The following is a 16,685-nucleotide window of genomic DNA, read 5'->3' as shown; positions in this document are numbered from 1 at the left end:
TTCCGTACAGCGTGTGTTTTCGCCTGACTTTCGATCGAAGCTGCATATATAATACGACGGATTCGTCACGTGTATTCCCTAGAAAAGAAATCCAGCGGCGACTCTCGATAAAAGGATCGTCCGCGATACGCCAATTTCTTTCCGAACGTCTGGCATTTAAAAACTCGTGACTCGGAAGCACCGATCGATCGATCGAAATGTATCCCGATCGACAAACTCGTTGGTGCGACGATCAAATTTTAGGGGACAGGAAGGTGAAAGAGACGAAAGATCGGCGGGGAGCGCGTGGCACAGACGCAGATACTCGATGGGGATCTCGGTTTCCGTGGACATATGGTCAGCCGTGGCTTGCCGTGACAAAAAAGCGCTACAGAAACGGCGACAGAAGTTGGGAGTGTCGGCGAGCGATATATCAGGGCTTAAACTGTCCCGTCGTAGCAGGCATGTCCTACCAGCGTGGTCCTCCGCACCCTGCCTGACTGACTGGATGGTCGACTGGTTAGCTGGTTCGCTGGTTTGCCGGTGCACGTATGGCATTGCGTTCAACAGGGGTGCTGGCATTAGTTAATAGGGCCGCGCTGCTGCTTCGGGGAACGCGTTAATGCAAAAAGGAAAGAGAGGATTCTCTGTCCGCCGGATAAAAGGTTGCCGTCTAACCGAATGCGGTTTCCAATCTGTTGGGTTTTTACGCCTCGAGTCTAATGGGCAAGATTATCGGCCCGATTTCACCGATTCCAGGGGATATTTTTTCGTGTCACCTGATTCGCTTACACACGAGGTTGTGGCTGCTCTCCGGCGCTACGAACCGATCACGCTAGATTCAATTACGCGACCGTGAGAAAGGGAAGAATCACGATCCCGAATAGCCCGGAGAGTTCCCTTTTCGGTGTCGTTGGCGGAAGGCTATCCGCGAAATTTACTGAAAAATTTCCAGCGAAGCGAGCGACCTTTAGGCCGAGGGACGCGTAAAGGCAAAGCTAATCAGAAGCCGAGTCCACTTCTTGTCGCCGGAGAAACTTCATTACGCATTCAGCTTGGCGCCGGGATTATCATATCCAGAGTCCTTTGACAAGGATCCCTCGATTCCCGGCTGGAAGGACTTGAAAAATATAAAACTCCAAGAATCTCGCCGCCTACGTCTACGGACCAGCTACCAGAAACGACAGACGACTTCCAGTTAGAAGAGCGAAACTCATCCTGGACGCGCAATGAATAAAAATCGTTTGAAGTATCGCTAGGTGCAAATTAACGCATAATCGTCAAACGTAATGAGAGACACCGTCGCCCTGACGTAAACGAGCCTGGTCCGTGAAATGTTTCTCTGCGACCCACTCAACGTCCTGCTTCGGGAAACTTTGATTATTTTTCTAATAACTTGGGTCTGCGAGTTGGCAACGTTCTGCCTCGGCGTCGCAGCCGCTTCGAAAGTCCCTGCTTCTTTCGACTGTGTCTAACTCCACGACGATGCCGACCAAAACAGATTCTCCATTGTCGCGCGTCCTAATTATTCGTGAAGATACGCGCAGGTGCGTCTTCGAAATAACGAGGACACGAGGCCCGTTTAGACGATCGGAACCAGTGTTCACCGAAGCGTAAAGAATAGGCGAAGCGTTTGAAAACTTTTCGTAGCCGACGGCTTCGACGATCAGAGAAAGAAACGGAGAAAGGGAGGTTGCTTTTTTCCACGGTGCTTACGCAACCCTTGCTCGATGCCGGAGCACGCGATATCAATTAATTCCGTCCATATATATATATATATATCTATATCTATATATATATATACACATCCGACGAGGAGAGGAATCGAGCATTGTGACCGAGCCAAGGACCGCTTTCTCGGTGACTAGACTCGGCTACGCCTCGACCGACGGCCAGGCTCGTTTTCTCTGCTGACGGCACGTGCCGAACACAATGCCACCGAGTGACTGCCGTGCACGACTTGCAGCCATCGACGATCGACATGCTCTCGCGCCCTTTTCGCCTGCACGCCCCCCTCCAACAGAAATACCAAAGACAAACAACGCCACCGATACCAAAAAGCATTTATTCCCGATTCCTTCCCTCTTCTTTCTCCTTGCCATTCTCTTTATCGGCCGTTTAACCGAATATCTCTTTTTGTCCCTTCGCCCGTTGACGAGGGATGGACCGTGGGCGGGTTTGTCCCACACGCTTCTCATCCATGTACCGTTGCCCGTTTTTATTGCCCCTGGAAATTAACGAGACGGCGAGTATACCCAGGGATACGCGCAAACGTTGTCTTTTAAATCGATCTCGGAGAACGCGAGGGATGTTTTTGATGCAGTGGCTCGCACGAACCTTCGGCTCCAGTTTTCCTGCGGTTCTTGCAGAATTCCAGGATTCGCGGATTTTTAATGCGTCGAATACTCATCAATTTCTTCTCCCGACAAAAGACGGCCACCGTCTAACGAACGATCGCCTTGTTTGGTCGTCGTCGAAAGAAAGGAGGGAGAGTTGCATCTGCATTCTGCTCGCCGAGAAGGCTTTCCTCTATGCCGAACCACCGACAAAACGACTCGGCGTGTATGTATTTGGAGAAACAAACTCTGTATCGTATTTGGGAACAAGGGGGCATCCATTAGCGATTTACATCGGTCGTCCATTCGATTCCGAGCAAAATCATCGTCGCTCGTTCGTCACGTTTGGTCAAGCCGTCGGGGCAGTGATTTGCGGTTCCTATGATCGAGAACGAAGTCTCTCGTTCCTTCTCCCTCCGAAACGGAAACAGAAGGGGACTGAAGTGATTCGGAGACGAATCGACGAGTCGATCACGCGTGAACCCATGTTCATCGCGAGCAAGTATCGCGATGATGAATCGGCCAGTCCAAGTTTACACGAAGCGGAGCCGAAAAGCTCGTGCGTCGTTCGCGATACATCTGCCGCTGGACTGGAAAAACCGCAAAGGAATCTTCCGTTGGGAAAAACCGAAGGCGTGGCTGATGGATGAAGATCGATGACGTGTACGCGGCGCATCGTGCACCACATCGCGCGTCCTTGCCTCCGACCTTCTCCTTCGGCTCCTCGCAGTGTCATCACGCCTCATATCCTCCCCCGTCGACTTAATATCTTTCGACACGTGCAAGGGTCCCGCATGCAGCACGCGCCAGGTGCTTTTCTTACAATTTTCAGTGGCTGCGCGCTCGTTTAAACGTTCGTTCCGACATATTTTTACGACGGCGCACGGAACGAAGAAACCTAGGAGCTACGAGTCGGAATCTTCCAACAGCCGGCCTATCGATAGAAGACACGCGAGTTCGTGTGAAAAAGACGCATAAATTGTCAAAGTTTCTGGTGAAACGGAAGAAACTACCCGAGGGAATGCCGGCCTCGAAGCGGCGAAAACAAGCGAGTTGGTCGGGAGAATCAAGTTGTCTTTCCTTTCTTCCGTATGCTTTCGTTCGAGTTCTTCGATGAACTACGGTTTTACCGACTTTGAATCCATTCGCCCAACTGCGATCATCAAGCTGTTTCTGCCAAACTTTCCGCCCCGTATTTCATTGTTTTTATCTTCGATCGACGGGTTATCGGAGAAAGAAGGACACGCAGAATTTCGCGCATCATCCTTCGATATTGTTTGACCCTTGCTTCTTCCCTTGCTCCCTTCCTTCCTCTCCTCCTCCTCCCCGCCCCCCCCCCTAAATAATCGGTCTTTTGTGCCCAATTCTCCAGCGACTACGGCACGGCCGAACGTTCCCGGGAATCGACGATCGAAAGGATCCAAATCCACGATGAGATCCCAACGTTTAGGTTAGGAGAAAGCTGTCAAGGCACGATTATTGATGACGCGCATTGATGACCGTCGTGAAAGAGCGCTGACCGCTGTCTTTAGCGCTGGCAGCGCTCGCTAACGCGAACATAATGCCGGGTTTTTCCCTCATAAGGGAGTTCAACAATACGATTTTCATTTTCGACCGAAGGGTAAACCTCCATCCCTCGTTTCTTTCTCCCTTTCAACCCGCCTCTCTTTATCTTCCATCCCTCTCTTCGCCTCCCTGCGATACCAGGGTTCACCGTATCACCGAAACACGTTCGTCGATGAAACGTCGTCGTCGTCGTCGTCGTCGTCCTCGGTCTTCTCGACGTAGTCGTCGCGGTTGTCGTCCTGCGAACACATCGGAGGTAATGGCGTGTGCCCTTTCGAAAGCCCTCCGTTCCAGACGATTTTACCCCGCATCCACGTTATTTATCACTTTCCAGTGAAGTTTCGAGACTTTTCTCGACACCCTTCTCCAAGATTCGCCGCTAGAACACTGGGGAGGAAACGAGCTGTGCGCGTTTATCTATCATAAAGCTGATCCCGCGTTAAGAACAGTCTTCCGGTCAATTGTGTTCGACATCTCCGTAATTAAGCTTGACACGAATTACATCGACACCCGAGAAAACGTTACGCAAGGACGAGTCTTGTGATTGATGTTCGTTGACACTCCGAAGGCTAAGCTAGAACCTGGCGCCAACTCTTTACCGTTTCTTCGCCAGCAACCAAGTACGTAGTACGTAACTGTGAAACGAACGGTCCTTTTAAGCTAATCGTGGCTCCTTGCGTTCTACGGACGTAGAACGTTCTTGACATTCGAAAGAAACGAAGGAGAGCGAGTCGATAGAAACGATACGCGCCACTTTCCGCTAGGTAATTGTTCTGCTACGTCCGAGCTAGAAAGCGAATGAGACGGTTTGCCGTGAAACGCCAACGGGGAGGACGAGCCGATATTCATGAGGCGCGAGGGTGAAGCATAAAAAAAAAAGGTTGATGCGGATCCCGTTAGCATCGAGTCGGTTGGTCATTGAAACGGGTACGGGCAAACAAAGCTGACGCGAGGATCGCGCACGTGTGTTTGCCGGTACCCGCGGTGCCCTGCGAGAGGTCTACACAGAACGGAACGGAACGACAGGCAGAGTCTCGAGGAGGAGAAGGTTTCGGTATCAAACGTAATAGGAAGAGCTTCTCCGGCTCGTGGTTCATAGGCAGTTCCGAAGGGAATAGGCTGACCCGTTGCGCAAATCCGTAAAGGGGAGTCCGCGACTACGGAAGGGATCAGGCTGCCACGTGACAAGCGTGTTTGCTGGGTACACATAGTTCGGTGTTTGGTACACACGGCCTTGGAAGGCACAATGCTCGATGGGCTCCACCAAAACAGCGACGCGACGCCGGCATAAGCGATATTTGTGTCAGCATAAAGGACCCCCTAAAGCCGTGTTAAAAGAACAACCATCCCCACCACTTTGCTCCACTCTCGCTTCCTCTCGCTTCCTCTCGCTTCCTCTCGCTTCCTCTCGCTTCCTCTCGCTTCCTCTCGCTTCCTCTCGCTTTGCTTCTCCTTGTCCATCGTCGAGCGTGTCACCGTACTGGCAATAGCGAACCCGGAACAAAGGTGACGTTCCTTTTTGCACTTAATAGCGCATAGTAAAGTCTGTGACACGGGTCAAACGCTCGTCGCCGCGAGACGTTTGAAAACGACTTTGCAGAGGCGAACGCTTCTTCGTCAAATCATCTTCTAGACAAACTCGACGCTCGAGTCTACGCAATGGGAAAAGACGCGTTCCACTTTGCTCCGCTAGTAACGTCTGCGTGAACGTTTCTCCATCTATCGACTGTGATCTATCGGCTCTTTGATCCTATTCCCCTTATTTGTTTATATTCTGTACCGACGTACCTGGAGAATTCTACAACCTCTCGACGTTTGCATATACAAGCTAATCGCTCTCTCGCAAACATTCCGCGTTCCCCTTCCACCAACCTTCGAGCTGTTCTATTCTCCTTTTCCTTCCTCCGCCTCCCCCCCCTCCCCAACCTCCTCCCCAACATCCTATTTACGCGTATCGCGGCGTTTCTCACCTCTGTCCCAAATTGTTGCATCCTCGATAACTACTATTATTCGGCGAAGAATATCTTCTGGCAGAATCGAGTCGGAAAGTATTATTCGGCCGTCAAGAACTAGTATAAACGCAATCGGATTAACTGCCAAACGTAGAGAGATGTCGACGGTAGTGGCAGCGTAGGATTAATTGGTATAGATAGTCGGGCTAGCGGAAGACTATGACGGCTTAACTAGAGTGCGCCAGCTCCCACGGAGATCGGACACCAGACAATCCTTCCTGCCCGTGGTAGACTTATACACCGATGCAAAAGCAGATAGTTTGGACTTACACAGTTGCTTGCATACCACCGATAAAAATAATAACGGCAGGTATGACATGTTTATTGCTGCTAATTTTAAAACTCGCAAGTTTCTTATCTCTGTCGTGTAAAGTTGCGCAAAGTTGGCAGGCATTTTATAGATGGTATCTCGCGCTTAACTCGTTAAGTCGTCTGATGGAAATTAACGGAGGTCGTATTACCCTATTAGTGAAAAAAAAATAGAACAAAGCGGCTGTTTGTTTTCTTCGATTATCTAGAACGTTGTATTTCGTTGTCTTATCGCGAAACTCCCGTTGCGTGGGAATACCTTTAACGACGAATGGCAAGAGAAGGCAACAAAAAAAAAAAAAAAAAAGAAAAATAAAAGGAACGAAGAATGCAGTTTTGGCGATGAATGGAAAAGATGGGCGACGCGTTTTTTGCAACGAAGAAAACGATTAAAAGCGTGTTTGGCGGAGTTCGACGCGGAGAGCGAAGAAGGATTCGGTGGTCCTCGACTTCCGTGCGAAAACGCAGCTGAAAAAAATCCGCTTTCAACGAGCCGGAACCCAAAGAGCGTGCCCCGCGAGGATTTTCAGCTAAACGACCGTTGGCTAATGTTCGCCGACGACGAAACCTCTTGCACCCGGTTTTCTACACCGACGACAGTCGCATTAGCCACAGGACGAGGTTACAATGGACCCCTCTGTTTTTCACGCTCCATCAGGACGCCAGGGGGGAGGGTGGATGCGCGAGGGGGCCACCAACCCCCTCGTTCTCTCGGCCAAAACCCCCTACTTAGCGGAGAAGATTTGTGAATCAGACTGTCGCGTGCGAAACAAACAAAAAAGTTGACGAATCACGAAATCGAATATTAATGTTCGCCCGCTGTCTCGGTCTTCTGGTCGAGAAACGGCAAGTTCCATTTAAAAGTAATCGCGTTTCTTCGCTAACGCGTTCCAAACAATTGCATGCGATCCCACGCGAATAACCATCAGAAACAACAAGATTCGCTACCGAGATATCTACGTATAGTTACGGTATCGTGTCAAATATTTCGTGCTGTGTACCGAAAGGAAAATTCTTCTAAAGTCAGAGAAATATTCGTCGTACAGACTGGTTTTGCACCGTCGGTGTCACGCTAAATCTCCGGTGCATTGTTCGCGCCCCCTCTAACCGTCACGATTTTCCATTGGCACCCCTCGAAATCCAGGCGTACAGTCAACCTCCACCCCTTGGTTCTTACTAACCCCGTCCCCGGGCGTTCGTCAACTTCACCCTCGGCTTTCGTGATCACCGCGCAACGAATATATCCGTCCAATCGAGTGGTACGACAGTTAGCTACACACCCCACCAGAACACGTCGGTATCTCGCTCGTCATCCTCCTACGTGTTTCCTCCCCATCTTTTTCGCCCATCCTGCTGTCCAACGTCGTAATAGACGCTAGATGACTGAAAACGCTCGAGATTTCGGAAAGCGTGTAGAGCCTCGTGGTTAAAATCGCGCTCGATGTTACGAGAGATAAATTGGCGTTCGTTAAAGGCGGAGAAATCGCTTTCGCCAATGCAACTTGGCTTCCACGTGATATTTTACGTGTCCGAGATATAATCGACGATCCCCGCCGATTGGCGTGATTAACGAGAACGATTAATAATTAAGATCCACGAAGCGGGCTCCCTAGAAAGCCGCGGGCTTCTCTCTCTCGCTCCGTACCGCCGGGAACACCGGGTAATGGCAATTTACGCGTCCCATGGGACCAGATAACTTCATATCTTCCCGGTAATCATTTATTCTCTCAATGGGCATGATATTACCAAATTGAATTAGATAAGCGGCCACATGTATCTTTCGCGTACGTGTTGCCGCCCGGAAGAACTCGTCGAGACACACGCGCGTTGCTATTTTGTTTATCTCTTAGGCGTTTAGACGGTGTCCTGGACATTCTCCGTTGAAATTCCCGGTAAACGAGGAGGCCTACACCTGCGAACCTCGGTACAGACGATCGACAACTCTGCGCCGAATTCCCCGCGTAATCGATTCTTCGTCGCTGGATATACGTCGGTTGACGTAGACGATCAGGACGCGAAAGACACTCGGCAACGCGTGTGTAGAGATCGGCTACCTCGTAAACAGCACCGACACGTTGGAGAGAGAAAGAAAAGAACCACGAAGGGATCGGGATTTTCGTTCGAAAGAAATCGCATCGGTTCTGCTCGTCCACGCGGACAGCGTCACTTCATCGTCGTTGACAGATTACGCGTCGATTAGTCATCTAAAGAGAATCGGAGAACGCTGCAACGCCTGCGTGCGATAGATGCGCGTTTCGTTTGTAACGCGTCGAGAGGCAAACTGACGCACAAGCGTTTGATTCGATTCGAATGGAACAATGGTCTACCTGTCCACCTAGTTCGCTGAATGGCCACTTTGCTGCGCAAATAAATTCGCAAAGAGAAACACGGTTACCGGACGGCTTACCCAAATAAATAAAGCGACGGGGATGGTTATAGAATGGAGGGCGAATAAATAGCGAACGTATCCGAACGTAAACGGTACCGCAAGTGTCGCCGAAAGTAGACGTCTCTCGATATCGGGCACGTGGGGCGGACGCAGAAAATGTTTTGTTACCAGCGTGCGATCCAAGCCACGTGGCGGAGATTAATGTGTTTTGATTTTTAGACTCGGCATTATAGTCGGTCGTAAGCCTTCGCCGCATTGTACGGATCGTGTGCACGCGCGCCACACCACCGGAGCCATTCTCCATAACGGACGAGCACACAGGAAGCACGCGAATTCTGCAGGATGCCCCGGGAAAGGCAATCGAATCGATCTTTCTGACGTTTCACCCCCCCCCCCCCGCCGTTTCAGTTCCAACGGAGCTATTTATCGCGGAAAAATAAGGAAAGAAGGATATACGCGTTTTCGATCGATGCTCGCCACTGCTGCCGCCGTCGCAGCCGCCGCCGCCGCCGCCGCCGCCACGTACTTGATAAAATAAAAAGGAACGTCGATCGCGATTTCACGCAACAAAAGCAACGGATATTTTCCCGGGAGGAGAACGTTCTCGAGCCGAGGCTGGCTCGTAATTTTGTCGGAATGCGTGTCGCGTATAACGCGGCAGCTACAAATCGCGGCGGCGCAACCGCGGCCAAGCGAATCACGGAAAATCGCAAACGAAAGAAGGAAAGCTGACATTCGCACCGTTTCAATTTATCTCTGGTTTTTAACGTTTCAATTTAATTGACGGCACTCGAACGACAAAGAGAGGCTCGAGAGAGGCAGAGTAGGAAGAGACGACCCGATTAATTCCTTTGTCGCCTATCTGCCGGTGGAATAACAAACCTCTTCGGCGGACGGGAGTCGAGAGGATACAAGTACGATAAAATCACGAGGGTCCACGGGACGGTGGATAAAAAGACTGTAAAGTGAGAGGGGGTTCGGGGGACGAGAGAGAATAGGGGGTTTTTCTGAGGGTAGGAGAGGTCTGGAAAGGGTGGAGAGGAGACTCTGTGGACCTCCAAGTCCTCCCTTCATTTTCCAGGATCGGCCGCGCTCGTGAGCAGAGGGAGGAATAGCAATTAAAAGTATCTGGCACAATCTTCGTTAAACTTCTTCCTCGTTCTTCGTCGTCGGAGGGAAGGCATTATTAAAACGTGCCGTCGGCTGCAACCACCGTACCCCCTGCTCTCTCCCAGATTTTCCCCCCCATCCCTCGGTCTCTACCCGGCTCTTCAGCCTCCCGCCGCGCTGTCGCGAGGACCATTCTACGTTTTCAACTCTTTTGCATAGAAAATACCGCCACTCCGCCGAATCCGCGGCTGTAAGTATCGCTGTTCAAAGATTCTGACATCTTCTTCGGCAGCATGGAATTTCGTCTCTTTTCCGTTTTCACCTCCTTCCTCCTTCCTTCTTCCATCTTTTCCGTTTCGTTCGTTTCCTCTTGCATCGATGTTCTCCTCTTTACATAGAAATTTTTCATAGATTCTCGCCTCGAAGATCATATCGCGACGATTGCCGAGTAATTTAAGCCACCGTAACGTGCCGCGTTCTTTCGAAACGTGGTCGGTGCTTTGCCAGGGCGATCGCGCGAGACGCGTTGCCTCCGGAGAAATTTAAATCGTCCTAGTAATTATCGCATCAACCGTATCAAATTAACGACCGAAGGAACAAAAGTGCCTAATAGCGTTGTTGAGACAGAGATCTCGATTATACCGTTGGCTTTCGTGGAAAATGGAAGGCGCGAGAGCGTACGATTCCTCGAGGGCGAAACGTCACGACGGAAGCCCCGGTTTATCGAGAATTTTGAGAATGGTAATGCGGAAGCCCGGGAAGAGACAGAGGGAGAAAAGGAAGACGTCGAGCGGGATGCGGCGAAGCCGAGAGGTCCCTGCAAGGTAAGAAAGGGAGAAAGGGAGAATAAGTTCTCAGGGTCTCTCCAAGTAATCCTGCTGCCGGCACGGAGGTCGAGGAATATAGGATGAAAATACCTGGAGTTAGAGAGGTCTTACTTGTCTCACACCCTCTTTCCACCTCTTCTTCGTGGTCTGGCTTCTCGCATCGCTAGACCGTCGCCCCAAATAAGACGCGAGTCGTCATATAATTCCACGACTAATGCTCGTCCCTATTAAGCCCTAACGACGTCAACGTCCCGATCATTGTTCCTTTATACGACGAGAAATCGATGATACGAGATCGTTTGTCGAGCGTTTGCACTCGTCGTTACACCGTAACGTCGCGGCGTCGAGAATTAAATTCTTGAGTTTGGTCGGCCACCAGATGACGATCGTGTGCCGTGTTTCCTGTTTAAATAGTCTGCGGGACGAACGCTCCAGTGTCGATTGCCGCCGAGTTGATCGACGATTTTGCAAGAGTGTCTGTTCGAAATTACCGGATCCCGTGGGGACGATCGTGCGAAACTTTCATACCAACGACATCACGAACGACAACGTTGCTCGAACATCACCGGAGAGGACATTATGTCACAGTTGCTGAGAACGGCTCTCACGTTTACGATTGGCAATAGTGAGAAAGCTACCCACAATATCGCTCGATTATTCCGTTAGACTGTTGGAAACTTACCTTGAAACGTGAGAACTTTTCTACGGTAAAGATTTTTAATGCTTCGTCGGCCGTTACGAGGATACCTCCGCGTACCGCGAAATAATGCGATGAAAAATCAATTTTACGCCGCTCAAGTTACCACGCACGGAAGTGTTGTTAAAAAAACTATATTAGATCGTTCGATTTCACTCCACTATTGTTTCCACAACGACGAAGGAAAAGATCGTTCCAGATCGTATTTCGTTCTACGACTACATTTTTCTTTTTCTTTTTCGTGTTTCTTCGATGATATTTGCCAAAACGAGGCTCGGAAATGTTGGTCGCGAGTATTCCCGGATAAAAATAAATTAATTAACAACTAACGACCACGCGATCGTATAGCTCGGTAACACCCACTCGGCTGAAACACATCGTTGGGAACTCGAGATGAAGAAAAGCAAATACCTTCGAGGGGGTGGCTGCTGCTAGCTCAGCCGAAGGGAATGGGTAGCGGAAGAACGAGAAAGAATTCCGTCACGATCTCGTCTGCGCTTGCTTTGTCCCCTGCTTTGATTTCTTCTCTTCGGTACTCGACGAGCGAGAGAGCGAAATGCCGAGGGAATGCGAGAGGGTAGGAGACACGAAACGGAGAGGCACAGACATCGAGAGAGAAAGAGGCTTTAGCTGGTTCGGTACCGGGAGAGTGAACGATATTTACATGCGATTTGCATACTAGTTGATCCCTATTGCTTCCATCTCCAACGAGCCAGCAGGGGCGGCGGACCTACACCCGAACCCTCCGTCATGCCGCGTTCTGCTTCTCTTCCTCTTCCTCTTCCACTTCCTCTTCCTCTTCCTCTCGTTTCACGATTCCACGAGTTTTCATCTCTATCTGTGCTCCTCTTGCCACGAGTATCTCCGTGGAGAACCGGGACTTCGCACGTTCTCGTCGAACCGCGTAAGCGAAACCCTTAACGCTAAAGCGAACCGGAGCGGGACGTTCCACGTTCCTCGAATCCTTTCTGCCTCGTTATCATCCTACGCTTTAACGAACTGTCTCCTCCTTCTCTTTCTACATCCTCCTCCTTTCGTCCCCTTTCGCCCGGTTTTGTCTCTTGTCGTGCTCGTAAATAGCGTCGCACGGTTGTAAAAATTCACGCGTGCGATTCGGCAATACGAGAACGAGATAGGAAGGAAGGCGATAGAAAGGGATCGGTTCGGTGGCGAGAGGAAGACGAGCTAGCTGGATGTTTCCAGATTTTGCTTAGGGTTCGACTGGATTAAAGAAAGTTGGCAGAGAGACGTAATCAGGTCATATAAATGTGGCTGGCTAATTGCAGATAGTCGGTTTCACGGGAATACGCGTTAAGCAACCCGCAGAAAGGTAAGACCACGGTGTTCTTACGTCTTCTGACGGACGAAGAAGAAAGGAAGGGGGACTCTGTGCTTTCCTATCTCGCTAGCAAATGGGGAAGCCAAATTAGCCGGGATAATCAAGTCGGTCGAGAAAGGTGGAAGGAGGGTAAAGTTACCACGGCGACTAAAGGTTGTTTCTTCAACGACGTAAAATTGGCCAGGTTCTCGCGGAAATCGCACGGAATACACGAGCTGCCGTGGTATCAGTTTCGTCGGTGATTTTCTCTGGAAACAGGATTCCGTCTTGAGACGAAGCTGGACAAGCTTTTTCGAGAAGCTTAATTAAACGGCGTGACGAAGAGAGCAAAGTTTCGTGTATCGAGGATCGTTCTAAACACGATTCTGTCCGTTCGGTATCCCATTTTTCGTCGACGGGTTAAAAGGGAGAAGCGAAGAAGGAACGAGGGATGAGAATTTTTTAAGAAAGCCGAGCACGGGTCCATCCAAGAACGGAGAAGCAACCGATTGATATCTGAGCATGTTGCCACGTGAGCTCCCGAAGCACGGCGTCTAATTAACTCCGTGACTGGCTGACCCTAGGTGACCCTGGACTCGTTGCATGCTTCGATGGCGCCTGTGTGCATGCACATACACGCGTCCATCTACGTGCACACGTGTTGCATCGGCTCGCACACCTAACGGACCGCTATTCCGTCGTAGATAGAGACATCATCGTGCCGCCGACCAGCTCTACACCTTAACCTTATACGGTGCTGAGCCACGGAGGAAGAGAAGACCCTTTCCTCCATCGCGTCTCTGCACGAACAGGCCGATGCACGAACTCTTCGAGGCAGATGTTGCATCGGAAGGAGAAGAGGACCGCGCCAGATATCCGTGAAAACTTATTGTCTCGTTCGATTCTCGGACACGGCTCTCGGCCGGCTGCCGAAGCCGATGAAACCGTTAATTCTTGGTCGTCGTTCGCCGATTTATCGCGGCGAACAAAGTCGAGCGATCGAGGCGAGATCGTGCAGACCCGGTTTTTCACACGGCCTCGTGTAAAACGTGCCACCATGCCACGTCGAAGAGATAGACGTACCGCTCGCGATGCCCCCGGTGTTTCGTTAATTAAAACGAACGAACGAACGAACTGGTTAATTTTATGCGAGTGGCGAATCGGGCCGGCGTGCATGGCTTTCCCATTACCGCGCCCACCTCCCTCCTGCGTCGATTGGTCATTGGTGTCACAAACGATCATGCTCTGCTCCTCTGCCACCGCCATCGCTGAATATCGACGTTGCTCCCTCCACCCCTGTGTAAACCCCGATGCGTTATCGCTCGCTAAAATATATTTTAAACACGTAGCAGCATCGTCCGCTGCTGTCTTGCGGCAAACCTTTTGCAAAATAAATATCTCACGAAAGCAAATACTTATATTCTGCGAGGCTTATCTACCGAGCGTGGCTTCTACCGCGATAGAAGCAGCACAACGACGAGACACTGATTCATTTTACTTAAGCCGAGAAAACGCGGCCAAAGCGGCGTTTAATGTGCCCAGAAACAGTGATACAGTGTTTATTGCCGACAGACGCCTGGAATTTTGAACAGGCTCGACGACACTCGGAATACGCCGTTTTATTTCATAGCCACCCCCGCTGCGCGCGTAATGGCGAATAAATTTTAATGAACGTCAAAAAAATAAACAGCCGGTTTCACTTAAACGGGGGTAAATTTGACCGGTCGTTGTCGAGCCGGCGATTACTTCCTGCTACTCTTAAAACCACATCGATCGTCCCCAACCTGGAAAAATAAGTTGGTTCGGCGATATGGCGGGACGAAACGGCAAGGAAAAAAAAGAGAAAAATGCGGGCTCTTCGCTTTCGCGTAAAATTTGAATCGAGCCGGGGAAATGTTTGCCGGTTCTCGGAATGGCGCGCAGCGTCACTCGTATTTTTCGGAGGAATAAAAATTTTGTTAGCCGCTAGACCGAGCGATTTCAAAATTCCGATCGGCCTCGATGAGGGATCGCGGTCCGGAGGGAGCAGGGAGTATCCACTGTGGAAAACAGGGTGTGGCGCGTGAGAGCTGGCTCACCTGAAACAACACAACGTTTTCAGATCGCTGATCCCATAAGCGTCCACGTTTGATCCCTCCGTTGTTTTGCGAACGCGTCCGCCTGTCTGCCGGGTTAATTCGCGAAAAACTAGAATCGCGTTCTTCGACTCAAGCAGAAACGCGTTACGGGTTTTACGCTGCCCGGGTTCGACGGTCGTCCGCCTCTTTCGAAACAACGATACCGATTATCTCGCCGAGATCTCGATGACCCTTTTAAAAACTCTGTTTTCTCCGGTCAACGAGAGCGATTTCGCGTGAAAGACGACGCAGTTATCTTTTTCAATTGCGCTTTTCAGCTGGTGGCCGAACAGAATTTTTTTTATCGAGGGGTGAAAAGAAAGGCGACGGGGATGGGGTGAGACTCGTCAAGCGATGTAGAATAGTAGAGATATATCGTGGCGTAATATGCAAAGCGGATCGGATGTACCCGGCGGGGGGTGAAAGCGGTAGCCAAGGGGTGATTAGCGGGACAAAAGCTGGCGCCGCTACAAGTGGAACCAAATTGGTAGAAAATTGATAATCAACCGCCAATATCAACCTCCATTGGGAACCGCGTGGCTCGTTATGCTCGAGAAGAGGGCAAAGGATTACGCAGAAACACGCGCGAAATATTTGTTTGCTGGATATAAAAGCCAGCCGCAAGACGATACGCGCTATAAAATCGTGCATCTCTTGGAAAGTAACGCGTACTTTGTCGATGCATGTAATCCTACGATATTATAAATTGTTGGCAATACGTTTCGAAATTAATTTTTCGGCAAAATTTTACGTTGTATTTTAGGCTGAACGCGTGTCGGCGACGAGACGAGCCAAGATACAGGAACGGGAGCGGCAGCGAAGGAAGAAACGAATGCCAAAGAAAAGGGATGAAACGCACGATGTACGAAGAGTATTCACTAAAGAGTCAAGATCAAGTTGGCTCCTGTGAATGGAACACGTGTACCGTGTCACATCTATCTGAAAAGTTCATCGTTTCGGAGATCTCGTAAAAAAGTTTCCTAGAATGCGAGCTATCTTCGGAGCCATGGTGGCGAGTGTGTAATCGAAGGAATTGTAGAACACTTTTCTCATGCAAATACACTCGATGCGGAGACCCGGAGAAGGGACAACGAACTTCTTTGGGCTGCTTAAAACTTCGAACTTAGGTCCTTTTAAATTTAAATGCTCTCCCCGGTCGAACAGCCGTCGTGCGTTCTTCTCTCGAACGGTTTCTCGCGCCGGTGTCGTATAGATGGTAATAAAAAACAAAAAAAAAAAAAAGAAAATACGCCAAAGCGTACGAACGGTGCGATGGATCGCGATGCCGGGATAAAAAAAAAAAATGTCATCGATATCTCCGCTTTACGCATCGAATAGCATTCGCTGTACGTCCACGAAATTGTATCGCGGCTACTTTAACACATATTTCAATGCGAAAGCGAAAATAGTTTTCAGGGAGATGGCAAAAATTCGACCTGTCCGGGAACAACATTTTCCAGCAATTCTAGCGCGTTCGGTCATTGTTTACCTGGGAATTTTACAACCTTCATAAAAGATCGTACGCGTATTCGCGTTGCAGTAATTATCGAAACGAATAAAATTGTCGCCCTGTATGTAATAATAAGCAGACAGGCGAATATAAACGTAATAATTGCGAAAACGTGCGTTCGAATCGTAGTAACACGAACGTATCAAAAATTATTATTTGCCGCTCGATGTCCAATGACCAGAAAAATATTTGCCTAAAGCGCGCGCACGCCGTTGATGTGCCTCGATACGGATCGCATTTGAAATTCGAATTATTATAATTACGGTGTGCGATTAAAAATGAGAAGACAGGAGGGAGGGATAAAGGGATGCGTAACCTCCGCTGTTCAATGATATAATTACAAAGAGTTACATGGTAGAATGCGTCTACGAGCTGCGCTTATTAAACCGAAAATTTCATGCGCATTAAATTAAGAATAGATTGTATGCATTATCATCGTGTGTATCCCACAGATATTTTTCCCTGGTGAATAAAAAATAATAAAGAAACGAATGTAATGAATAAACGAACGAAAA

The 16,685-nt window shown here is 49.7% G+C and overlaps 1 protein-coding gene across 4 annotated transcripts in view; it reads left to right on the top strand.

Moving 5' to 3' along the window:
* Positions 1-16,685, top strand: part of LOC126866635 (splicing regulatory glutamine/lysine-rich protein 1-like) — a 45,691-nt gene extending 29,006 nt beyond the window's left edge. For all 4 annotated transcript variants that reach the window (XR_007689980.1, XR_007689979.1, XR_007689978.1 and 1 more), the window contains exon 3: positions 15,424-16,685. Coding sequence is in view for 1 of the 4 variants with exons in the window: in XM_050620474.1 (XP_050476431.1) it covers positions 15,424-15,570 (147 nt within the window). In the remaining 3 variants the exon portion in view is untranslated. The remainder of the gene's footprint in view (positions 1-15,423) is intronic.

This window comes from Bombus huntii, chromosome 6 (genome assembly GCF_024542735.1).
Source record: "Bombus huntii isolate Logan2020A chromosome 6, iyBomHunt1.1, whole genome shotgun sequence".
In the NCBI taxonomy this organism is placed as follows: Eukaryota; Metazoa; Arthropoda; class Insecta; order Hymenoptera; family Apidae; genus Bombus; species Bombus huntii.
This window is presented reverse-complemented; position numbering and strand designations above follow the sequence as displayed.